General features: G+C 41.5%; 3 protein-coding genes across 5 annotated transcripts in view; 2 read left to right on the top strand and 1 right to left on the bottom strand.

Moving 5' to 3' along the window:
* The window catches only part of LOC123769961 (tubulin beta-4A chain), a 52226-nt gene that overhangs the window by 21045 nt on the left and 5848 nt on the right, over window positions 1–25333 (bottom strand). The window contains exon 2 of one of the 2 annotated variants that reach the window (XM_069301072.1): window positions 16018–16127. The exons of the other annotated variant lie outside the window; for it this stretch is intronic. The gene's annotated coding sequence lies outside the window, so the exon portion shown is untranslated. The remainder of the gene's footprint in view (window positions 1–16017; window positions 16128–25333) is intronic. 2 annotated transcript variants of the gene reach the window in all.
* LOC123770159 (uncharacterized) lies at window positions 2099–13041 on the top strand. The gene is made up of 12 exons (XM_069300976.1): window positions 2099–2313; window positions 3983–4387; window positions 5552–5699; window positions 5894–6019; window positions 6642–6828; window positions 7787–7901; window positions 8169–8346; window positions 8495–8634; window positions 9117–9202; window positions 10167–10269; window positions 11308–11388; window positions 11476–13041. The coding sequence occupies exons 1-12, from the start codon at window positions 2272–2274 to the stop codon at window positions 12391–12393; spliced, it is 2529 nt and encodes an 842-aa protein (XP_069157077.1). The 5' UTR covers window positions 2099–2271; the 3' UTR covers window positions 12394–13041.
* LOC123769962 (zinc finger protein 107) lies at window positions 14877–23216 on the top strand. 2 transcript variants are annotated; one of them, XM_045761481.2, is made up of 3 exons: window positions 14877–15148; window positions 16395–16528; window positions 18343–23216. In XM_045761481.2, the coding sequence occupies exon 3, from the start codon at window positions 18761–18763 to the stop codon at window positions 22601–22603; it is 3843 nt and encodes a 1280-aa protein (XP_045617437.1). In that variant the 5' UTR covers window positions 14877–15148; window positions 16395–16528; window positions 18343–18760; the 3' UTR covers window positions 22604–23216. The 2 variants fall into 2 exon arrangements, with proteins under 2 accessions (XP_045617437.1, XP_045617438.1); XM_045761482.2 differs by lacking the exon at window positions 16395–16528.

Below are 25333 nucleotides of genomic sequence, written 5' to 3'. Positions count from 1 at the left end.
TAACTTGTGTTGAATCTGTTGCATTTATCAAACTTATGGTCGGACAACTCACAGGAATATAGCTACATTTTTATCTATTTTTTTTTTTAATAATTGCGAGTCTGTGCATCACAGGGCCTGAACGCTCTCACCACGCCTCGCCAGCGATATGGTCTGGGTTCGAGACCCTAGCCAGGGAGGGTCGAAATGACCACTAATCCTTAACTAATCGCCCCTGTTCATCCAGCAGTAATTGTGGAACCTGGTTGTGAACCGATTGGCGGGTCGTGTTCCAGGGAAAAGTAGTTGGGTAACCTTTTCTTAATCTTTGGCGGCTTTGTTTACAATTATTAAACAGTTAATGAGCTCCGAAGCACCAGGAGGCTGTTTATAACAATAACAACAGTTGATTGGGAAGTTTTCATGCTTGTAAACTGTTTAATAAATGTAACCAAAGCCGTCAAAGATTGAGGAAAGATGTACACGTTCGTAAGTGCTTGCGTAACTGCTTCGTGAATCTGGCCCCATGAACTGTTTTCCATATATAGTACCAACGACAATCTCAAACAACACAAATTCTTAAACTCCAATTTGAATGAACAAATCGCCGAGCCAAAATAAAACAATAATTATAATACTGTCAAATTAGAAAACAAATTAGAGTTCAGTAAGTGTCAGCCACACGCCATAATGTCTCGTGTTATCGGCGACGGCTTCAACGATTACCAGAAATGATAACAAAACATTTTTGTTATCATTCCGGGGACATTTAGTAACCCAGGCTGACGCGTTACCTGTTCCCCCATATTACAAACGTACGAGTAATCCGCTTCCTGATAAGATGACCTTTGATAAACAAAGTCCCATAATCCTCACGGATTACTGAGCATTTGAATTTAAATTTAAATTTGAATTTGAGGATGTCATACGTTAAAGTGTAGCCTAAACCCTCCCCAGAAGAATTAATCGCTAGCGAGGGATTTATAATTCGCTGGGTACAAAAAAATTATACTTTTTTTAGCACATTGACAACGTGTAAATTTCCAATAAAACTTCATTCACTCTAAACCCACTGTTTCTAAGGTAAGGGATAGATTAATTGAGCGGTTAATCAACTCGTTAAACCGTTTCCCGGTTTATATAAAGTGAGAGATTACATTAGTCCAGGATTAAATTATATTTGCTGGTTGGTCAGTATCTATAGTGGTAGCCTTATGTAAGGTAATGTAATTAGGATATTTTAATTATGTGCTAAAATAAAAGGAGATTAGTGGTGAAAGAAGGTAGTGATTATTGGTGGGAGCCGCGCTAAGCCGCTCTTATCGTCTTCAAGACGCTATCGTCTCTACCATATGTGTGGGAAGTTGAGAAGTAGCAGCTGGGTACAGTGTTGGAGTAGCAGCTGGGCACAGTGTTGGAGTAGCAGCTGGGTACAGTGTTGGAGTAGCAGCTGGGTACAGTGTTGGAGTAGCAGCTGGGCACAGTGTTGGAGTAGCAGCTGGGTACAGTGTTGGAGTAGCAGCTGGGTACAGTGTTGGGGTGGCAGATGGGTACAGTGTTGGGGTGGCAGCTGGGTACAGTGTTGGAGTAGCAGCTGGGTACAGTGTTGGAGTAGCAGCTGGGTACAGTGTTGGAGTAGCAGCTGGGTACAGTGTTGGAATAGCAGCTGGGTACAGTGTTGGAGTAGCAGCTGGGTACAGTGTTGGAGTAGCAGCTGGGGTACAGTGTTGGAGTAGCAGCTGGGGTACAGTGTTGGAGTAGCAGCTGGGGTACAGTGTTGGAGTAGCAGCTGGGGTACAGTGTTGGAGTAGCAGCTGGGGTACAGTGTTGGACCTACTGCATATTAGCCACATGAGTTACTAACACCATCATCAGTTGAGTGACGACAAATAAGTATACTGTAGTCATACAGTATACATAAGTATACAAATAAGTATACTGCGGTCAATAAGTATACAAATATGCATACTGCAGAAATGTAATTCCATACAAATCTCTTAATATTTCCACCATTGGAGCCACTTGTCCTTCTACAAAGAACGTCGCATTTCGAACGTATGCGTAACATACGGCCAACAATTGTGATACTGTTAACAATAGCAGAAGTTCTCATTATCAACAGCAGCAAGGAAGACGTCCATTAATAACTAGTCCGTGTGTATACCAGCGGTGCCCTCGAGCGGCAGGAACCCTGGACAGTTGTGAATGATATCATGCGGAAGGCAGTGACGCTGGAGTAACAGTAGCGGTGGCAGGAACAGTAGCAGTGTCAGCAGCAGCCCTCTTGATACTATGTCTGGGAGAACGGTCATATTTATACTGATATTCTGTACGGTAAGTCTCTCTTTCTGTCTGTCTGTCTGTCTGTCTGTCTGTCTGTCTGTCTGTCTGTCTGTCTGTCTGTCTGTCTGTCTGTCTGTCTGTCTGTCTCTCTCTCTCTCTCTCTCTCTCTCTCTGTCTGTCTCTCTCTCTCTCTCTCTCTCTCTCTCTCTCTCTCTCTCTCTCTCTCTCTCTCTCTCTCTCTCTCTCTCTCTCTCTCTCTCTCTCTCTCTCTCTCAATACTGACTCGGAACATTATATGTTCATTACATTACAGTATTAAGATTAAATTACAACTAGGTGAGTACAACTTACCTAGTTGTGCTTACGGGGGTTGGGCTCTGGCTCACTGGGCCCGCCTCTCAACTGTCAATCAAATTATTTTTTTCCACACACACACACACCCCAGGAAGCAGCCCGTAGCAGCTGTCTTAACTCCAAGGTACCTATTTACTGCTAGGTGAACAGGGGGCATCAGGGTGAAAAATAACTGCCCGTTGAGTATCTTTCACTCTGATGTTCCAGTTCACCTAGCAGTAAATAAGTACCTGGGAGTTAGACAGCTGCTACGGGCTGCTTCCTTGGGGTGTGTAACAAAAAGGAAGCCCGGTCCTGAGGACCGGGCCGCGAGGACGCTAAGACCCGAAATCATCTCATGATAACCTCAAGATAACGTTTCAAGATATATTTGCCAGAGAGTACTTACAAGTCAACTGGTATACGCATTACTATAATTTAGATTTTAGATTTAGAGAGAAAATATAGTTAGAAGGTGGTTAACACAATGATGTATGTTATAGTATGTTATGTATGCAGGAAATACATACACGTGATACATGAAACATTGAATATACATAGGTGACAGCCATATTTTATTGAATATGACTTATATTTATTTTACAGTTTAGTCCCTTGTCGATTAGATAGTTTCTTTGACTAACGAGGACCATAATGTATTCACCTAGTTGTATTCACCTTTTGTCCTTGCGGGGGTTGAGCTCTCGTCTTTCGGCCCGCCTCTCAACTATCAATCAACTGTTACTAACTACTAATTTTTTATTTTTCACACACGTACCCAGGAAGCAGCCCGTAGCAGCTGTCTAACTCCCAGGTACCTATTTACTGCTAGGTAACAGAAGCATCAGGGTGGAAGAAACTCTGCCTATTTTTGTCTCTGCCGGGATCGAACCCCCCCTAGGTCCACTGAGTCTAGAACGCTGTCCACTCAGCCAGCCAGCCCCCTATGTGAGTGAGATTATGTGAGGAAATACTGATACAGCTAAAAAAACAATGGCAGAGCCAGGGTCGGCGTTCGATGCTCTTTGACCCACCTGGAATACGCCTATTGATCGGATATGATCGGAACATTATCACGTTGAATGAACCTTACCTTGAGGTTACCTTGAGGTGCTTCCGGGGCTTAGCGTCCCCGCGGCCCGGTCGTCGACCAGGCCTCCTGGTTGCCGGACTGATCAACCAGGCTGTTGGTTGAAGTAGTGGAGTGACATGTGAATGTTTTGCTAGTGTGTAACCGTACTTGATAATACAGTATGTAATGTGGAAAACATGGCGACTATTTAATCTGGAAAAGCAAAATGATCACCAAACATATATCACCACTAGCATCACACACACACCAGTCACCACTAAGTTCACCATCACAGAGCGCAACGATACATTCCAGGTGTCACGGTGTGCCGGGAGCAGCAGCAGCAGCAGCAGGGACAATGCCTCCACAACTGCCGAATATGACGCCTACTCTCCCACGAAGTCCCTCAAGGAGCTAATCCCGAGAATAGGTCCTCCTGTAGTACCGAAACCCGAAGACGTAGACAATGCCACCGTACACCCCCTGCAGCAGCAACAGCAGCAGCAGCAACAGGAACAACAGGAGCAGCCAGCATGCCGCATGGGATACGGCATCATGGACTACTATCCCACGCAGGATAGGTACTACCAACACCAGACGTGCTACTGGTGCTACCACTTCGTCCCCGCCCACAGGAGGAAGCATCACCTCAGTGTGGTGAGAGATCGCATCATCCTCCACGATGGGAAACAGAGGCTGGACTTCAAGTTTGCTGTTGAGGTCAGTAATGTCTGGTTGTATGTGGTCTCGCGTGAGGGTTACAACCCATCATACGAGAGTGGTAGCGTGGGTGTTGATCCCTACTCACAATCATCCTCGTTGTCTATATGTATTACAATATTGACTATAAGCAATAAGTCATATATGGACTGTCTCGCGTGAGGCTATCAACTTATCATACGAGAGTGGTAGTGTGGTGTGTTGATCCCTACTCACAATTATCCTCGATGTCTATAAGTATTCAAATATTGACTATAAGCCTATAAGCAATAAGTCATATATGGACTGTCTTGTACGAGAGCGGGTTGAAGTATTCCAATAATCCAGTACACGACCAACCTTCCAAACCTGAACTAGACTGGAAGAACTGCATGAGCTGTGTACTCCACAAAATAGGATAAGGGAAATGTCCACTCGAATTTGACAATCAGGATATTTAATAGTAGGCGCATGTTAAATTAAAAGTTATAACGCGTTACAAAGATTGGCATGAATGATAACAATGGCATTGCAACATTAGTGTGGTCATATAACATGGTTATTTCACTGAACGCCTGTAATTTACTGTTGCAGCTAACGTAGACAATATATTAAGGCTCTCCAAGAACTAGTATAATGACATGAAATTCCACCTAAACTATATACTCAATGAACTAACCAGTGTCCCTTTAAACCAACCAGTGTCCCTTTAAACCAACCAGTGTCCCTTTAAACCAACCAGTGTCCCTTTAAAGTACGATAGTTGTCTTAACGACTTTCTCTAATAAGAATTACACAAATCACAACAGAACAGAGTGTAAATTTTACACTCTGGCAAGTGTAGAAGATACACAAAATTGTGTACAATATTTCTAACAACTTCTAATCAGCTAATGACACCAGTATTGGCGGCCCGACTAAACTTAAATACTCTTTTTAACTACTAAATACTTAAATACTTAAACTTATTAGTTGTGACCTCAAACGCTTCCTAGAAGACTGTAATGCCACTCAACACCCGCCTAATACACACACATCTATCACCACTACACCTTGTGAGACACACATCTATCACCACTACACCTTGTGAGACACACATCTATCACCACTACACCTTGTGAGAGACACATCTATCACCACTACACCTTGTGAGACAATGACAACAAGAAGAGTGTACTGGTACAGAACGCGACGTATTACTGGGACCCCGAGGACCAGGAGGCGTGGGCGGTGGTGACGGACTCACTGGTGGACGGACTGGAGGCCGCTAAGTTAAGGGACTGCTGCACGGCGGCTCTCTCCTGCTGCCTCCATGCCCTTACCCTTCCTCGCAGTGAGTACTGCTCTGTCTGTGTGTGTGTGTGTGTGTGTGTGTGTGTGTGTGTGTGTGTGTGTGTGTGTGTGTGTGTGTGTGTGTGTGTGTGTGTGTGTGTGTGTGTGTTTGTGTGTGTGTGTGTGTGTTTGTTTCTCCAGTGAATGTTTTCCCTGAGTAAGAGGGCATCACTAATCCATGTTGTGTTGGTGCAGGCGCGGCAGGCAGCAGGTGCCCTGGGACCTGGGACGGGTGGAGCTGCTTCCCGCCCACCCCGGCCTCCACCACCGTCTCCGTCACCTGTCCGCCCTACGCCTATAAGGGCAAGCCGGAGTGCGCACGTCAGTACTCACTTGTTGATCACCCAATTTGTTATGTTCTCTTGTTCCTCCTGTTATTTAGTAAGCTTTCTCTTGTCAATTTGAAGTCATATATATATATGACGCAAAGAGCAATTTGTAGAAGAATTGCGAGTGATTCAGATAATTCAGATACGATTCTTCGCGGCAGGGGATCGTATTCCAGGGACCATAGGATTAAGGACTTGCCCGAAACGCTTCGCGTACTAGTGGCTGTACAAGAATGTAACAACTCTTGTATATATCTCAAAAAAAAAAAAAAATTAAAGCAGAGATATGGCGCACCAGGAGCCAGATTCACGAAAGCACTTACGCAAGTACTTACGAACCTGTACATCTTTTCTCAATCTTTGGCGGCTTTGTTTCCAATTATTAAACAGTTAATGAGTTCCGAAGCACCAGGCGGCTGTTTTTAACAATAACAACAGTTGAATGGGAAGTTTTCATGCTTGTAAACTGTTTAATAAATGTAACCAAAGCCGTCAAAGATTGAGGAAAGATGTACACGTTCGTAAGTGCTTTCGTGAATCTAGTGCTGGGTTTAAGGTTTATCTTAAGAGTAGGGTTCTAAAATTATTATTATTATTTATTGGATGGGAGGCAGTTGAAGCACGGAAGGAGTGTCTGGGAGACGGAACCTGGGCGCGTAATAGCAGGGATATTGAAGAGACCAACTACGCCTCCTGCAGCCAGAGGCACTATCACCTCTTTATATATTACTGGGAGGCAGCCATGCACACCTTCTCTCTCCTGGCTCTCTGTCCCGCCATCTTCATCATTATCTACTACAGGTGAGGACACCTAGTCTTCTCCCTCATCTTCTACTACACCTGGCAACTTCTAAAACACTTTCTCATAATCTACCACAGGTGGGTATCATTGCCAACCTCCTCATAATCTACCACAAGTTATCTTGGGGTTATCTTGAGATGATTTCGGGGCTTTAGTGTCTCCACGGCCCGGTCCTCGACCAGGCCTCCACCCCAAGGAAGCAGCCCGTGACAGCTGACTAACACCCAGGTACCTATTTTACTGCTAGGTAACAGGGGCATAGGATGAAAGAAACTCTGCCCAATGTTTCTCGCCGGCGCCCGGGATCGAGCCCGGGACCACAGGATCACAAGTCCAGCGTGCTGTCCGCTCGGCCGACCGGCTCCAGGTGGGTACACCAACTGCCTTCCCTCATAATCTGTGAGATAGCGGCATCCCATCATGCTAAAAGCTCTTCAACCAGGGACACTATTGTGCTCCCTAAGAATTTTTGCATTCCCTACTTGTTGCCACAAATAGCTTTTACGAACAGCCTGCATGCGCGCTGGAGTAGGTATGGCGTTCGACCACCACTTCCCTTCGTTTAAAATACACAAGCAAGCCACAACAGCGTGATGAAACAATGAGAAAGGGGGGGGGGGTATGATTATTGATATATCACACTATTGTGGTTTGCTCACGCGTTAGTAGTACAGTATTATAATGATGACCAGACCACACACTAGAATGTGAAGGGGACGACGACGTTTCGGTCCGTCCTGGACTATTCTCAAGTCGATTGTGAATGGTCCACAATCGACTTGAGAATGGTCCAGGACGGACCGAAACGTCATCGTCCCTTCACCTTCTAGTGTGTGGTCTGGTCATCATACTTTAGCCACGTTATTGTGACTCATCGCCTGCATACAGTATTATAAGACTGCTGCAGGAATAATGCTAGTGGTTGCTAAGCTGTACTTATCCTTGACCTCCTAACAGACAGCTTCGGGTTCAAAGGTTTTACCTGCATCTCAATTTCTTCTGCGCCCTCCTCGGGAAGGCTTTCTTCAATCTGCTGGACGTCCTCGTCCTGCGGGTGCCTGAGTACACGGGGGTAAGTGCGTGTTGGGGGCATGCTCGCGTTCACTAGTTTAAGTGCATAACTGAAGCTTTCTCATCAAAATGCCTCAACCGCTCCTCAAAATGCCTCACCCACTCACTGTATATACAAAATCACGTATTAATATAAAAAGTCAGGAATTGTAACGAAATCCGGATATTGTATATGATATGGGACTGACCCCGACCCTACTAATGATCCTCCACGGGCAAAGGGGGGGAGGTTACACATTTCTCTCAGGTTTTAGACCCTTCTCCACAGACCAACACACTGTTGGACGACAACACGGCTGGCTGCCGACTGCTGGTCTTCCTGACCAAGATGTGCAGCCTGGCCGTGTGGACCTGGATGCTGGCGGAGAGTGTTTACCTCCATCGCCTCATCGTCGCCGCCTTCAGGGGCGGTGGAAAGACCTATGTTTACGTTCTCATTGGCTGGGGTAAGTCTACGGGTCGATTAGTCGGAGTCTGTCACTTGATCTATAAAGGAATTAAAACTGGATTATTGCGGGATTACTGTGGGCGTTTTAGGAACACATGAGACGTATATTTATGACCTGCTTTTCTCTCTCTCTCTCTCGTGGTCAGTTCCCGCTGTTGTGTTGGGCATATCATGGGCTGTGAGTCGCGCCATAGTGGAGGACTACCAGTGCTGGCTAGGTGATGATCACAGCCACGGAGCCGACCTCTACCTCATCACTGAGTTACCCAAGATGATCATACTTATAGTGAGTTGACGTTTTGTATCCAACCTATCCTCATGGAGGATATGTCCCCTCATCGTAACCCGTTCGTAACTAGTTCTATTTCAGAACCACTACGTAACTAGTTCTATTATCTTCTCCCTATATATGATTAGGTTATGTGAGAGTTAAATTAGGCTAAAATACTGTATTATTCTCAATAGTGAGAAATATGAAATTCAAAACTGTTTAAGTATCCCCTAGAATTTGTTGGTTCCCATTACCGGAGACAGGAACCTGGTTAACGCTTATCGAGCTCCTCCTATAGACCCAAGGCCAACAACTGACCTGTCCCAAGATGCAACCCCACAACAGCTGCCTAACTCCCGGGTTGCTATTTACTGCTAGGTGAACAGAGACATCAAATGAAAGAAAACGTGCCCACCCCTTTCTACACTTCCCAGTGATGTGAATTAACTTGTACTTAGGACCAGGAAGACAACTTAAGATGTGTTTGTGTGACGCAGGTGGACGCGACGCTACTGGCCAACATGCTGAGAGTGCTCCTCACCAAGCTAAGGAACGTCAACAACGACACCTCCACTGCCACAAGGTATACATGGTGACCAGACCACACACTAGAATGTGAAGGGACAACGACGTTTCGGTCCGTCCTGGACCATTCTAAAGTCGATTGTGACAATCGACTTGAGAATGGTCCAGGACGGACCGAAACGTCGTCGTCCCTTCACATTCTAGTGTGGTCTGGTCATCATACTTTAGCCACGTTATTGTGACTCGTCGCCTGCACAAGGTATACACGTCTTTCTTCTTGTCAACTTACATTTCACATATGCATTTAGTAGGCATCCATCAGTCTCAGGAGACTATGGAGTTGCGCTCTGGTTCTCGGTCTGGAGTGGCCTCACCAGGGCGCAAAGCCAGGGTAGGTTGATTCGGGGGAGAAATTATTATTATCAGCACATAACCATCCCCCCTTCCCCCTTTTAACCCTGTCGTAGCTCAGTCGATTAAGGCAGTGTCTGGGATGCTCCCGGACGCAGTGTTCGAATCCTCGTCACGGCCCTTGTGGATTTGTTCATTTGTTTATCATTATCAGAATTGTAATGTTAGAGGGGAAGAAAGATATATACCGAAAGATATACACCTTTCCGTGTATATCTTCCTTTCAGATTCAGATTCTTTAGTCAGATAAAGGTAGATACATTGCAGATGAGTTATAAACATAATGTTGGATTTAAAGAAAGAGTTAGTACATACAATACCTAAAGCCACTAGTACGCATTGCGTTTCCCTCTAAAGGTATGAACTGGGATGCGAAGGTACCCAGTGTAACTGGGTACATGGCACGATACCCACATGTGTTCAGGTTTAAGATGCGTCTACCGTACAGTGAGGTAGTGGTCTCACTAATTGTTGTGTGGTTGGCTCTCCACCAGGCGTGCAGTGTAACTGGGTACATGGCACGATACCCACATGTGTTGAGGTTTAAGATGCGTCTACCGTACAGTGAGGTAGTGGTCTCACTAATGGTTGTGTGGTTGGCTCTCCACCAGGCGTGCAGTGAAGGCCACATCCTTCCTCCTGCCGATGTTTGGACTCCAGTTCTTCAGCACCATCGCCATTCCTCCAGACACCGTCAGCTGCTCGGCCATGCAGGTCAGCACACTCGTCCTCCACCCTCACTATCGCCCTTTCATTCTCATGTTCCCACATTCTCCTGATCATGCACGGTTCTTCCCTCTCCCTAGATTCTATTAACTTTTTTCTCATTCTATTTGGTTTCTCTTGTGATTCTGTAACCGAAGCCTGTGTCACTCTGGCTCACCTGATCTGCGCAGTCCATAAACCTCACGTTCGTGCTCTGCGCAGGTTCACCACAGTGTTTATAAGCAGTAGTGGTATTGTAGTGTTCGGACGGCACCGCTCCTGTGCCAGGTAAGTCCACTACGGGCTCACTATAGCCGGTGCTATTTACCCCGCTCCTGTGCCAGGTAAGTTACGGGCTCACCATAGCCCGTGCTACTTGGAACTTGTTCCGAGTAGCTGAATCTATAACAACAACAACATGTAGTGTTCGGTGCTGTGTTAGTTGGTAAGAACATGTCTTAAATGGTGCACAAGGTTGGTTATGGTTGTGGCAACTAGGAGGCCGATATTGGTGGTCTGTTCCGGAGGGACCCATGTTGGTGCCCTATTTTAGAAAGCCGGAGTATCATTTTCCTTATAAATGAGACCATCGTGCTGGAAAATATCAATGGCGTTACTTAGAAGCCAGGCTGTTGTATGTGTAAGTTGTTTCTACTTGCGGATGCTGTCCATGTCGATATGACGCCACAATCAACCCAAACATCTAAAAATATAGGAAGTGACGACGTTTCGGTCCGTCGTCAAGTCGTGATAATGGTCCAGGACGGACCGAAACGTTATTTCTTTATTTTTAGAGGCGAGGTCTTAGTGTCTAATTTTCTTTGTGACCTCACTATGATGTCACGTTATCCCGTCTCAGGTCTTGGATTCTATGTCCACAACTCTCTGAAGATCTAGGTATAAATACGTTTAGCTCTCCATATATTCTTTGCCAGTTTAAAACAACATCTGTATCATATTTAAAATAAAGACTCCATTATACCTTATTTAATATGTAATAAATGTAAACTATTCCATTTCTAAAATGCACGTTCTAATGTTCTCCAGATGTATAGCCTTGTGGCGTCAAGTCTGGATGGACTGCAAGGACTATATGTGGCCCTTGTCTACTGCTTTCTCAATAAGGAGGTGCGTAGCTTGCATGGTAGTACATGATTTTTAGTCTGTCCGTTATTCTCTTACTGCGTCTAACACTTCCCCCTCTCCGCTTCCCAGGTGAAATTACAAGTACGCCGCTCAGTCTATCGCCTCAGGGGTCACATTGCCCCGGACCGGTCTTATGGTACGTCTTACGACCCCCGCACGGACGTCAGCCTCCTGAATAGCGTCACCGAGCGGTCGTACGACCCCCGCACGGACGTCAGCCTCCTGAATAGCGTCACTGAGCGGTCGTACAATCCCCGCACGGACGTCAGCCTCCTGAATAGCGTCACCGAGCGGTCGTACGTCGCCTCTTACGATCCCCGCAAGGAGGACAGCCTTAATCACAGCTCCGCTGCCGCTACCACCACCATCATCAATCTCAGTACCCCTGCCGTCGCCACCTCCGTCCACGAAATCCTAACTTCCGTCGACGAAACACCCACTTCCGTCGATGAAACACCCACTTCCGTCGACGAAACACCCACTTCCGTCGACGAAACACCCACTTCCGTCGACGAAACACCCACTTCCGTCGATGAAACACCCACTTCCGTCGACGAAACACCCACCTACGTCGACGAAACACCCACTTCCGTCGACGAAACACCCACTTCCGTCGACGAAACACCCACTTCCGTCGACGAAACACCCACTTCCGTCGACGAAACACTCACTTACGTCGACGAAACACCCACTTCCGTCGACGAAACACCCACTTCCGTCGACGAAACACCCACTTCCGTCGACGAAACACTCACTTACGTCGACGAAACACCCACTTCCGTCGACGAAACACCCACTTCCGTCGACGAAACACCCTCTTCCGTAGACGAAACACCCTCTTCCGTAGACGAAACACCCTCTTCCGTAGACGAAACACCCTCTTCCGTAGACGAAACACCCACTTCCGTAGACGAAACACCCTCTTCTGTAGACGAAACCCTAACCTGCGTCTTCCGCACGAACGCCAATAGTACTAATAATAATTAATAATTTAATGGCAGACCATCATCCTAAAATTTCACTACTTAGAGCAACATATTGGTCAAAGTTACCACAATATGTTGCGAACTTTTTGTTGTGAACTCTAACACATTTTGCATTATTGAATTACCCCAAATGGCGCTCTTGAAAATCGGAAATACAACCAAAGAACCTAACCTAAACTACCCAAGCAATCCTAGGCCTAATAAACGCTATTTTAGGCCTAAAATAGCACATATTTGTGCTATAGGGGGCTTAGGAATGCTTAAGTAACTTTTTTACCCTCTTGTTGTCAAGACTATAAAATAAATACGTGAGGTTTGTTTGGATCCAATAGTATATATATTGGTACGTCTAACTTGAAGTACTGAGAAACTCAGTAACTTGAAGTACTGAGTACAAGTAAAGGCTATCCTAAAGGATAGCCTTTACTTGAGGTAAAGTACCTTAAGATAACCGTAAGAACTAAAATTTTAGGTTATGGCGTCATTATAGGCACTATCATTTTTGATGATAGGCTTCGCAATAAGATAATACTGCTTCATTAATTAATGTCAGCAAGAAGAAATATGTCATCATTCCAAAGGTACTAAAATACAATTCATTAATAAGCAAAACATTGTTGTAAATAAAATAAGTGATAAGAGATGGAACCCTCAGTCAGTGATGTAAAAAATAAAATTATTATTATTATTATTATTTACATAACCTAGCTCTATTATATCATTTGACAAAATACATAGAGCAAAAGAATTAATATATATATATATATATGTATATATATATATATTAGTATATTTTGGTAGCAGTCTTTCCTGTAGACATATATTATTAAATATGACCGAAAAAGTAAGATTAATAATTCTAACACGAATTTTCTCAATCTTTCGTACATTACGCTTCACTGTTGGAGGTAAATCAAAAATCACTTCTCCAAAATTCATTTTTATTTCTAGTCTGACGCGACACGGGCGCGTTTCGTAAAACTTATTACATTTTCAAAGACTTCACAAATACACAACTGATTAGAACGTATCTCTGATTTTATATCTACATTTGAGTGAGGTGGTAAGGGTGATGTGGCATTAACACAAGACAGAACAGGAGGGGATATTAATAGGGTATTAAAAGTATCAACACAAGACAGAACAGAAACAATGGGTATTGAATAGAAGTGTTTGTAGAAAGCCTATTGGTCCATATTTCTTGATGCTTCTATATTGGAGCGGAGTCTTGAGGTGGGTAGAATATAGTTGTGCAATAATTGGCTGTTGATTGCTGGTGTTGACTTCTTGATGTGTAGTGCCTCGCAAACGTCAAGCCGCCTGCTATCGCTGTATCTATCAATGATTTCTGTGTTGTTTACTAGGATTTCTCTGGCGATGGTTTGGTTATGGGAAGAGATTATATGTTCCTTAATGGAGCCCTGTTGCTTATGCATCGTTAAACGCCTAGAAAGAGATGTTGTTGTCTTGCCTATATACTGGGTTTTTTGGAGCTTACAGTCCCCAAGTGGGCATTTGAAGGCATAGACGACATTAGTCTCTTTTAAAGCGTTCTGTTTTGTGTCTGGAGAGTTTCTCATGAGTAGGCTGGCCGTTTTTCTGGTTTTATAGTAAATCGTCAGTTGTATCCTCTGATTTTTGTCTGTAGGGATAACGTTTCTATTAACAATATCTTTCAGGACCCTTTCCTCCGTTTTATGAGCTGTGGAAAAGAAGTTCCTGTAAAATAGTCTAATAGGGGGTATAGGTGTTGTGTTAGTTGAGATTTAAGGAGATTTAAGGAAATTCCTGTTTCATTTTCCTCCGTGGTCTGACATTGTCATATATATATATATATATATATATATATATATATATATATATATATATATATATATATATATATATATATATATATATATATATATATATATATATATATATGACAATGTCAGACCACGGAGGAAAATGAAACAGGAATTTCCTTAAATCTCCTTTTTGTCACATTCTTAATCACGTGTTTATTTTCGTGAGATATATATATATATATATATATATATATATATATATATATATATATATATATATATATATATATATATATATATATATATATATATATATATATATATATATATATATATATATATCTCACGAAAATAAACACGTGATTAAGAATGTGACAAAAAGGAGATTTAAGGAAATTCCTGTTTCATTTTCCTCCGTGGTCTGACATTGTCATATATATATATATATATATATATATATATATATATATATATATATATATATATATATATATATATATATATATATATATATATATATACTGCTTGTCCTTAATAAAATACGAGTCGAATTTAGGGTAAATTGAGAGATCATTGACAAGCCGCCGGTTTCCTGGCCTCGTCGAGGTCACTAGTGTGTCAGTGAGTCTCAGGTAAAATAAATGATTATTAAACAAAATGAATTCGAACCTAAAACGACCTACGTCACTCACCAAAGAAAACGAAGTTGGTGAACGGGTCGACAACCGATTATCTTCCCGCCATAATAATAGTTATCTCCGTCTCAGCTGAGTTCAGAAGGACCTTCATTATAAACAAACAAAACACAGCCCAACAACAAGAAGAAGAAGCAAGTACAATCCTTTAAACTCAAGCATCTTCATCTGCTGTGAGAATTTTCCAACCTGGATGTACCGTAAAGAAGATATCTAGGACGGGGACCTTCAACCACATTAGTCATTCTAAGACCAATGCCTCGCCTTAGCCTAGGTAGGTTCCTCAACTTAAATTCTTCAATGTACCTTCTTGTATATAAATAAATAAATAAATAAATAAATAATAAATTAGCCCTAGGCAGGCACCTCAGCAACTAGACAGTCCTGTGTAGGTACCTAGGAGAGGGGCTAGTCCTAGGCAGGATACCAAGGCTTATTACATATAATAATATGTACATATACACTATACACTTGTATTGAAGTGCCCTCAAGGGCACTTCAATACAAGTGTATAAGTGTGTACAAGATGTATGGTGTATATGGGCGAACTGGTGACCCTCCCCAGGATGCAACCCCCACAACAGTTGCCTAACTCCCTGGTACCTATTTACTGCTAGGTGAACAAAGGTATTAGGTGAAATAAAACATGCCTAACCATTTCTGTCCCGTCTGGGAAACGATCTTAGGATCTCTGATTGTGAGTCAAGATTGAAGCCATCTGTACTGTGAGACTCTTGCTATCCCATTGTTGTTGCTATCCCAGTACAGTATCAGTATCTTCCTCTTGTTTTATTCTTTTTTATGATTAATTTATAATATCCTATAATTCTAACAAATTAAATTAAGGAATATAATTGAATTTCTTAGTATTGTGGAGACTTGATCATGTAAACAGCTTTCTAAAGGGCCAAAAAAATTTAAAATGTCCTCAAAAATTAGATTGAATTGTCTATGCATAAATGTGTACTAATCTCAAATCCTCCAAACCGTTGTCAAAGTGATGCATCTGGAAATAGTGCCATTTGTCTTTGTATTTCTTGAAGCCAATAGCTAATTGAGGACTATTATGAAATAAACTTCGATCAAAATATAATTACAGTATACTGTACTTGTCAGACAAAGTTAAAATGTTAAAATTATTACCTTAATTGTCAGATGGTACTCTGTTGGCGTTTGCTCTTGTTATTTACTTATCAACTGAGGTGTCGGAATACAGTAAATCAAAGTTTTATTCAACTTGGTTCACTACACATCTGAAATAATACAAAAGCCAATGTGACAATTCAGTGGGAATAACAGTTGTTCCAATAATAAAATGCTGTACATATGTTCTTATATGAAAATACATAGTTTAATATATTTTCAAATACATTAAATTTGTCTAAAAATACAGACAGGATTACTGTACTGTATACATGTAGAAATATCTCATTAACCTTGATTCCTGTTGTTTCAAATACAGTAATTAGTTATTTCATTCCTAAAACAAGACCCTTAGACTCAGTTGTCCTACAATGCAGGTTAGCAGAGATGACGTTGGATAAGACATAACTAAGACTCTTGGAGACCCTCTTATGAACAGTGCCAAGATGTGACAGAGGGCGTTTGATCTGCTCTGATGATGCTATGTTGCTTATGAAACTGTTTTGCACAGGTGAGAAGTGAGAGTAAATGGTTTGTGTTATCTTTAGATGATTCCGAGGATCAACTTTCCTGCGGCTTGGTCTCTGACCAGGCCTTCTGGATGGTGGTCTAGTCAACTAGGCTATTAATATTTAATTGGTTATATTCAATATACATTTTCTGTCCCTACTAATTAACATTATCATGTTCTTAATAATTGTAATAAAAATATACCTATCAAGAATAATGGAAAATTTAGAAGGCCTATTAGTCCACTTTAGGCACATATTGTTGGTTGTATGTGAATAGCAACTTGTACACTTTTACCCTTCTTCTGGAAAGTTGAATATCCATTAGCAGACTGCAACTTCTGGGGTCCAACACTTTTTTGGTGGGGAATAGCAGCAGTGAGACAGGTCTACCAGTATCATTTGGTTGGCCTATTCTAGTTACAGTCACACAGCCTGCTTGTTATCATCATAATGCATTCACAAACTAAACAGTAGTACTACACTAGCCTTGGCATCGGTCCAGTAAGCCAGCTTAGTGCATGGATCAGATTGCATGGTTTCTGAGTCTTCCTGCTGCCTGACCTGGCTCAAGATTACCTCTCTCTCCATCTGGTTTTTGGATAATAGCCTTTCGAAGCCATTTCATGGTTCTTTGACTCACTGTTTCTTAGTGTCACCCATTCCTCTTAGCTGTGCTCAGGTTTTGGTGTTTGGGCGAGGCATTTGCATGGTTTAATGTCAATTTCTTGGGCCAGCACTTTGGAAGTAGTGCTTTATTTACATCCCTAATGCACTGCACTATAAGCTCTGTGGCATGCCTTATTAACCGAATGCTATTTTCCAATCCTTTTTGTGCATTGGGGTGGTTCTTGTGGGATAGGTAGTCCACTCTGCTCATGCCCTTTTCAGTCATTGCTGAGAGGCACATCTTCAGTGCTTGCCTAATTGAGTTGTAAGGCTAAAATACAAAAAGTGATATATGTGTTTAAAGGATTACTGCACATGAAAAATATGTTGCATGGGTACTAATATTGTATACAGAAACACTTGAGCTGTACAAAGCATTGAAGTTTTGTGAAGTCTCTGTACAAATGGGTTAGAGTTTTATGGTAAGGAGAGCATTCCCCTACCGAAATGTGTTTTAAAAGTAGTCCGCCCTAAGTGGTACATCAATAAGGAATTAGACCTATCTTTGCAAAACTCAAGCCAGTAAGAGCCAACATGCCATTGAGAGTAAGAATTTAAGTTGGATTTCTAGATATGGCAGATAATGAACATGGAACTCTAAATGTTCTGCAAATGTGTTGTGCAGTGTAGGTTGGAAGAATTAAATGAGGAAGACTGTTGAAGGAAGAATAAACTTACATGATTGTAAGATGTATATTGATGTACAGTGGAACCTCGAGTGACGAGTGGCTCCAGTTATGAGCATTTTGAGTAACAAGCAAGCCACTCGCAGAAAATATGTCTCGACTGACGAGCTTTTGCTTGAATAACGAGCGTTCCTGCTGGTTCTCAGACACCTCCGACAACAGTTTTGTTATTATTTCGCAAGACGAGTTTTCTATATGACGAGCTCGGTGCCGGAACAGATTAATCTTGTTAATCGAGGTGCCACTGTACGTGGTTGTTTGGTATTGTGAGGTGCATTGATGTGTATGTTTGGATATTATTGTAAGGTATGTATTGTATTTTTAGATATAATTATGAGATGTGTTGTCACCTGAATGTTTGGCTATGACTATGCCTCCTTGAATTACACCTCTGATATTCTTAAAATTACAGGCCTAAAGTAATTTGTTATAAAATGTATTGTCATATCTTTTCTTTCCAGGTGCATGCATCCTGGCCTTGATGTTCCAGTCATATCCCAAAAGAGTATGATGGCAAATGGAGCACAATATTCACTGAGCCTCAGGAGAGTGGCAGGGAGTATTCCAGGATGTAACACTAGTAGTACAGTGTGTGATTGAAAAACATCATGTTATGTGTTCTAGCTTCAGGTGAGAAGAAAAACTGGATATGGCTCTTAAATTAAATAATATGTTTACTGAAGCAGGTGAGGATCCTTTTGTAATACTGAAGTCTACTCTCATATGTTATCTTTTTTTAAAATTTGTTGTAAAGTATTTTGTACAAGAATCATGCTAAGAAAATTCCTAATTTTACATCAGTTTTGAATGCCATTTTGTCTCTCCTGTTAAGGATGATGTATATTATTCACTAGTATACTAGATAACTTGAAAAGGTAAATGACTGCATGTTTAGTAAACATGGCAAACCATGAAAGTGATTGTTACCTGTGTAACTTACCACTTGAAATGGGAGAACACTGTCAATGTGATAAATACAATGAAATACAGACGCACAATCAATCATCACAAATCTGTTCGAATGAATTGAAAGTTCAAGTTCTGCTACCAGATACCATTGAAAAACTGGAAGTCTCCAAGCCCGTACATTGCACTTCAGTGGAACGTACTAATGAACCTCATAAAGAAAACTTGGGGGAACCCACACGCAGGCCTTATAAATGTGATGAGTGTAATGCTAGTTTCAGTCGTTACACACTCTTGACAGCCCATACAAGAAAGCACAGGGAAGGTCCTCCATACATCTGTCATGACTGCAGCCAAAATTTTGAGAATGAAAATGACTGGTTAGATCACAAAGAAAGTGGATGCATAATAGCAGATACAAAATATATACAATCCCAGAAGAAACGGCAGCATTCACATTCTGATGCAATGAAGAAAAAGTTGTGTGACAAAGCCCCTAAGGAAAATCGTTGTAAATGTCGTCATTGTTCAAAATCTTTCAAATCTGTATGGATAAGGAATAATCATGAGAGAAATTTGCATGAAGGGTTACGACCACACAGCTGTGATGAATGTGGAAAGCAGTTTTATAGAAAGTTTAATCTTATTGTTCACAAAAGAAAACACAGTAATGATCGTCCACACGAATGCAAAATATGTCACAAAAGATTCAAGGCCTCTATTGGTGTTAAAGTACATATGGAAATTCACTCAGACAGGAGACCATTTATGTGTGAAAATTGTGGAAAAGTGTTTAAAACGCGCTCTATCTTGGAGTGTCATCGTACAATTCATACCGGAGAAACCAAGTTTAGTTGTACTGTGTGTGGCAAATCATACCGTTACCGAGCTTCACTGTTCATACATATGCGAACACACACAGGACACAGGCCTTATAATTGCAGTCATTGTAATGCCGCATTTATGGTTAAAAGTCATCTCACAGAGCATTTAAGAATACATACAGGTGAACGACCATTTGAGTGTGAGTTCTGCTCTGCGTGCTTTTCAAGATCCATCAGTTTAAAAAAACACTTGAAATCCCACTTACGTACAGTATTTGAAATGAATATAGATAAAGCAATGTACCATGCAAAGATACAGGCACACATTACACCCAGATTCAGTTTTCCAATTGCAAACGACAAACCCCAGCTGATCCCTAAAGTGACGCATTACATGAAAGACAATATATTTTTAGTAGCAAAGGAATGTGACTCGTTGAACCCTTATATGGAGAGCATAGTATTATATACCGATCCTCCAACAAATGAAATGGCATTAGTGGTTGTTGCAGTAACCAGCATTGGAGATGGAAGCACGTGTATCCATGAAATTACCAAATTATTACCTGAGCAGTCAAACAAATCAACAGCAAAATTAACAAAAAGTATAAATCTGGTTGAAATGAATAGCAACACTCAGGATCAGCAAATTTTACTTCTGAAAGATATACAGAACAACGAAACGCTTAATTTTCCAGATTTGCCACAAGTCGGTAATGTGCAAGAAGACATAGATACAATACCAGTCCTCTCCCTTCCTGATGAGACATCTAACGAGAATGTTATTGAAGAATCTGTGGGCCTTAACCATTTGTCAAGTTATGAATGTTATACAGGGAAGGCCAGTATAGATTCTCGGCTATGCAGGGATGATTGGATTGTATCCCAGAATAATATTGATGATACAATACTTAGGTCAGATCGTATTGGAATTATAGGAACAACATCTGTTGGGCAGCACAATGATCTACAAATTTATAGCATGAATTCTGAAAGACAAGAGAGTATTATAAACTTTACCTCCAATATAGATGTTGAATGTGAAAATGGAGTATATTGTGAGAAGATTGCTGGTACAATCCTTAATCACACCTCTGTAAAGAAGGAAGAGGTTCTTATGGACAACAAAATTAAAAGCATTCTGTTGAACCAGGATATTTCTATTGTTAGTAACTTAACAAGGGCTGATATAGAGGAACAGTCTAATACATGTCAGTTAGTTGCACAGTTAGATGGCCCTGAAACTGTGGATACATCGTATGAAAATGCAAAAATCAAATGCTATAAAAATAAAAGAAAACCTCTTAGAAAATGCCGGTATTGTGATGTATCTTACAGATACACAGCTCTGCTGGAAGCTCACGAAGCAAAGCATGAGCAGCAAACCAAAGAGTCTGTAAATACAGATAATGAAAATTCACTGGGTGAATACTACTTATGCATGTCATCCACCCTGGGAGAAGATTTGCCCTTCAGGTGTGAAAAATGTCACTCTTCTTTTTCATTTAGGAGTGAACTTAGAAATCATGTGAAATTGCATTCAAGCAAATACCATTATACATGCAAGAAATGTCATCAGGCTTTTCAACAGGAGGTCTTTTTAGCAAAACATCAGTGTGGGCGATCATTTCCAAACCCCTGTGCCATCTCCCATAACAGTCAGTCAATCCCGATGATTCCCGAAAGATCAAACAAGAACTCCGAAGTAGAATTAAAATATAAGTGTGATAACTGTGGCAAAGAGTTCCATAAAGAGTTTGCACTTAAAGTGCACTATAGAAAACATACAGGTAAAAGGCCATTTAAATGCAAAGATTGCAAAATGAGATTTATTTCTGCCAAACATTGTAGAATTCATAGACGAATTCACAGAGGTGAAGATGCGTATGTGTGCGAAACCTGTAATAAATCATTCAGATACAGAATAAATTTTCACAATCATATGAAAATGTGCCAAGCTATAATTGAAACAAAGACATGCAAGGATAACCCAAATAATAATATACAAAATGCAAAATTGTCTGACTTTAAAGTTAGTGATACAGTTAATCCAGAAAACATAATTTCTCCTTTACATAAACTTCAGGGTGAATTAATGGAGGATTATGCTGTTAAATTGGAACCTCAAGAAGTTGTAGGATGTTTGAAAGAAAAAATTGTAGATCATATCGATAAATTTGAGGTAGGAGTAAATAAAGATGAAATAAGTCTATGTGAAATACAAGAAAACTCTAGTGTTTATCATTTGCTTGGTAAAGATGTACTGGAAAATCTGCAAACAAACAAAGCAATGCCAAATGAATTGCAGGAGGGTCAATCATCAGAAACCATTGGTGGCATACATTTAGAAGCACCTCCAGATTTTCCAAATAACAAAAAAATCCAAGGATTGCTGAGATGTGAGCATTGTCCTAAAGTATTTAAGTTTAAAAGCATTTTGCATATTCATACAAGAAGTCACACAGGTGCAAAGCCATTTTGTTGTTCAGTATGTGGAAAATCTTTTTCTAAGAAGAGTAACATGGCGATACACATGAGAATTCATACCGGTGAACGTCCATTTTTGTGTGATTATTGTGGCAAATGTTTTACTTACAAATATACATTAAGTGCACATAAGCGTCTCCACACACAGGAACGACCATTTATTTGTGGAGTTTGTGGGAAAAGTTTTCGATATGAAGCTAGCAGACATGTGCATCTTAAGAGGCATGCAAATGATAGGGCATTCAAATGTGATCTTTGTCCAAAGGCTTTTGTTGCCAAAGTGGACATGGAAGATCACCGAAGAACACACACTGGTGAAAAACCATACAAATGTGAACATTGTGAGCGGAAATTTACAGTTCGTCACCACTTGACAGAACACCGAAGGCTTCATACTGGTGAGAAACCCTATAAGTGTCAGTACTGTACTATGACATTTGCTCGAGCTGCGACTCGAAAGATACATTTACAAAAGCATTTGAAAATAATTGGTGAATTTTTGTGAAGTATTTTTGATTTAATAGCAATGAAAAGTCCTTTATTGTGTTGATATGCAGGCAGTTTAAATTTCTTCAACGGATTTTTTTCTATACAGTACAATACCATACAGGGAGAGTCCGGTGAAACCTTTCATACTTTTACAGGATCCTGATGAAATCAATGAGGAGATCAGGGAGGCAAAGGTCAGGTGAGGTCAGAGAGGTGAAGGTGGGGTAAGGTCAGGGAGGTGAAGATGTAGGAATGTCAGAAATGCTGAATTTTGTAACTACTCTATATAGTTTTTAAGAAGCAACACCTCATGCACTTCAGTGATGCTGAACTCATCAAAGTAGGAAAATCTGTGGAGAAATTGTATGGGAATTCACAGCCAACAAATATTATGGCACCATTTGCAGAATGAATGAAAAATTAACATTGCTTTAACTCTTGCTGAATTAATACTTAAAAATGTATAAATTGCTACGCAGAGTCCCTCACGTCTCAGACTTCACCGCATTTTTGCATCTACGACATCACAGCCCTCCCCAACCCACTTTTTGCCCTTTATAAATACTTGTCCTGGTCATCTCTGTTAGAAGCCCTGACAAAATGTTAACTACAAATAAATTCTGTTCTGATCTTGGAGTTTCTGTACATGATTGTCAATAACCCCCATGTTGTCTTCAACTCTGATTTAAGTCAGATACACCAGGCTCCTGGGAGTCTTCATATACCACTGGCCGGATACACCAGGCTCCTGGGAGTCTTCATATACCACTGGCCGGATACACCAGGCTCCTGGGAGTCTTCATATACCACTGGCCAGACACCAGGCTCCTGGGAGTCTTCATATACCACTGGCTGGATACACCAGGCTCCTGGGAGTCTTCATATACCACTGGCCAGAGACACCAGGCTCCTGGGAGTCTTCATATACCACTGGCCGGATACACCAGGCTCCTGGGAGTCTTCATATACCACTGGCCAGACACCAGGCTCCTGGGAGTCTTCATATACCACTGGCTGGATACACCAGGCTCCTGGGAGTCTTCATATACCACTGGCCAGAGACACCAGGCTCCTGGGAGTCTTCATATATCACTGGCCAGATACACCAGGCTCTTGGGAGTCTTCATATACCACTAGCCAGATACACCAGGCTCTTGGGAGTCTTCATATACCACTAGCCAGATACACCAAGCTCCTGGGAGTCTTCATATACCACTGGCCAGATACACCAAGCTCCTGGGAGTCTTCATATATCACTGGCCAGATACACCAAGCTCCTGGGAGTCTTTATATACCACTGGCCAAATACACCAAGCTCCTGGGAGTCTTCATATACCACTGGCCAGATACACCAAGCTCCTGGGTCTCTTCATATACCACTGGCCGGATACACCAGGCTCCTGGGAGTCTTCATATACCATTGGCCGAATACACCCGTGGTGATTTTGGTGATGGTAATATCCTGATTATTTCATCTCCTAATTCTCATTATTATCTTTTCAGGATTATATCAGATGAAATAAATTATCACTTTTTGAGTCCGTGATATGTACATAATATCCAACAATGATTGTTTTACTGATCAATAAAACATCATTTAATGCCTCTACTAAATGTTGAGACAACTTCTTCAAGGACATAACTCGTGAATATTAAAAAGCATATCAAATTTTTTATGATGGCATGTATAATTTAAATAACATTGAATAAATAACATGTAAATGTTTTTTTGTGAACACTGTATGTATAGTTGACCAGACCACACACTAGAAGTTGAAGGGACGACGACGTTTCGGTCCGTTTCGGTATTATGTATACCATAATTTGTATTTATTATCCTAAGGTTTACCAACAAATATTATGTTCCAGCATTAACGTACAGTATATTTTGTGGGACGAACCTGACCAAAAACTGATACGCAAAGCAAGGCAAATATGATCAGGGAAGGGTTACAAATCATAAGTTATTGTTCATAGCAAAAGACTCATTTTTGCCTGCATAGCAAAACTGTATTTTTTGCTAGCTAAAGTCCAATTTTGCTCGTGTAAAAAAAACATCTGTCTTAAGTGTGACACAGGATCCTCAATATGGCTTGGGGGGTCCTAAGTATTGTATGTCCCGGGAAACTCACCCCTCGGGGCAAAATTTAATTTTTTTTTTGTCCTGGTATCATCAGCGTGACTCAGGGTTCAGAGTATGAACTGTGGGGGCCGGTGTGACTTGGGGTCCTAAGCATGGGCCCGAAGTCATCTGAAAGGTGCAGTTCTCAGTATTATCCACAGTTCTCAATATGAATAGCATCATTAGGGTGACCCAGATCCACAAAAGTAACCTAGTCTGTATCTACCTTGTTGGGCTTTACGCCCAGTGACCTATGGGAGGTCATTAACCCGAAGCGCTCTCTTTGATTTAGACACGTGGTGATTTCAACCAATAAACCAAAAAGTTAAGGAAAAAGTCCGTGTCTACCGAATTATACGAACAAAACAGAGAAAAGAGCACTACGTGTGAGTGAATATAACACAGATAGGGACCATGAGTCTTGAGTACAAACTGGGGCCCTGGGATGACTGGTCATACTGAGGACCCTGAACCACACTGACTACTATGGTTCACATTAAGGTTCTGGAATAATAGTAATGATCCTGGGTCGCACAAAGGTAATGGCGAGGCCCCGGGTGTTATGCTAAGGATCCTGGGATGTGCTGATGATCCCTGATCATGCTGTGGGCCCCCCGAGTCAAA

This window comes from Procambarus clarkii, chromosome 45 (assembly GCF_040958095.1).
Source record: "Procambarus clarkii isolate CNS0578487 chromosome 45, FALCON_Pclarkii_2.0, whole genome shotgun sequence".
Classification (NCBI taxonomy): Eukaryota; Metazoa; Arthropoda; class Malacostraca; order Decapoda; family Cambaridae; genus Procambarus; species Procambarus clarkii.
This window is presented reverse-complemented; position numbering and strand designations above follow the sequence as displayed.

Coding starts and splice junctions, on each gene's coding strand:
- LOC123770159 (XM_069300976.1), top strand. CDS start 2,272: ATGTCTGGGAGAACGGTCATATTTATACTGATATTCTGTACG. Junction 10,270..11,307: donor TCAGCTGCTCGGCCATGCAG/GTCAGCACACTC, acceptor AATGTTCTCCAG/ATGTATAGCCTTGTGGCGTC. Junction 11,389..11,475: donor ACTGCTTTCTCAATAAGGAG/GTGCGTAGCTTG, acceptor TCCGCTTCCCAG/GTGAAATTACAAGTACGCCG.
- LOC123769962 (XM_045761482.2), top strand. CDS start 18,761: ATGACTGCATGTTTAGTAAACATGGCAAACCATGAAAGTGATTGTTAC.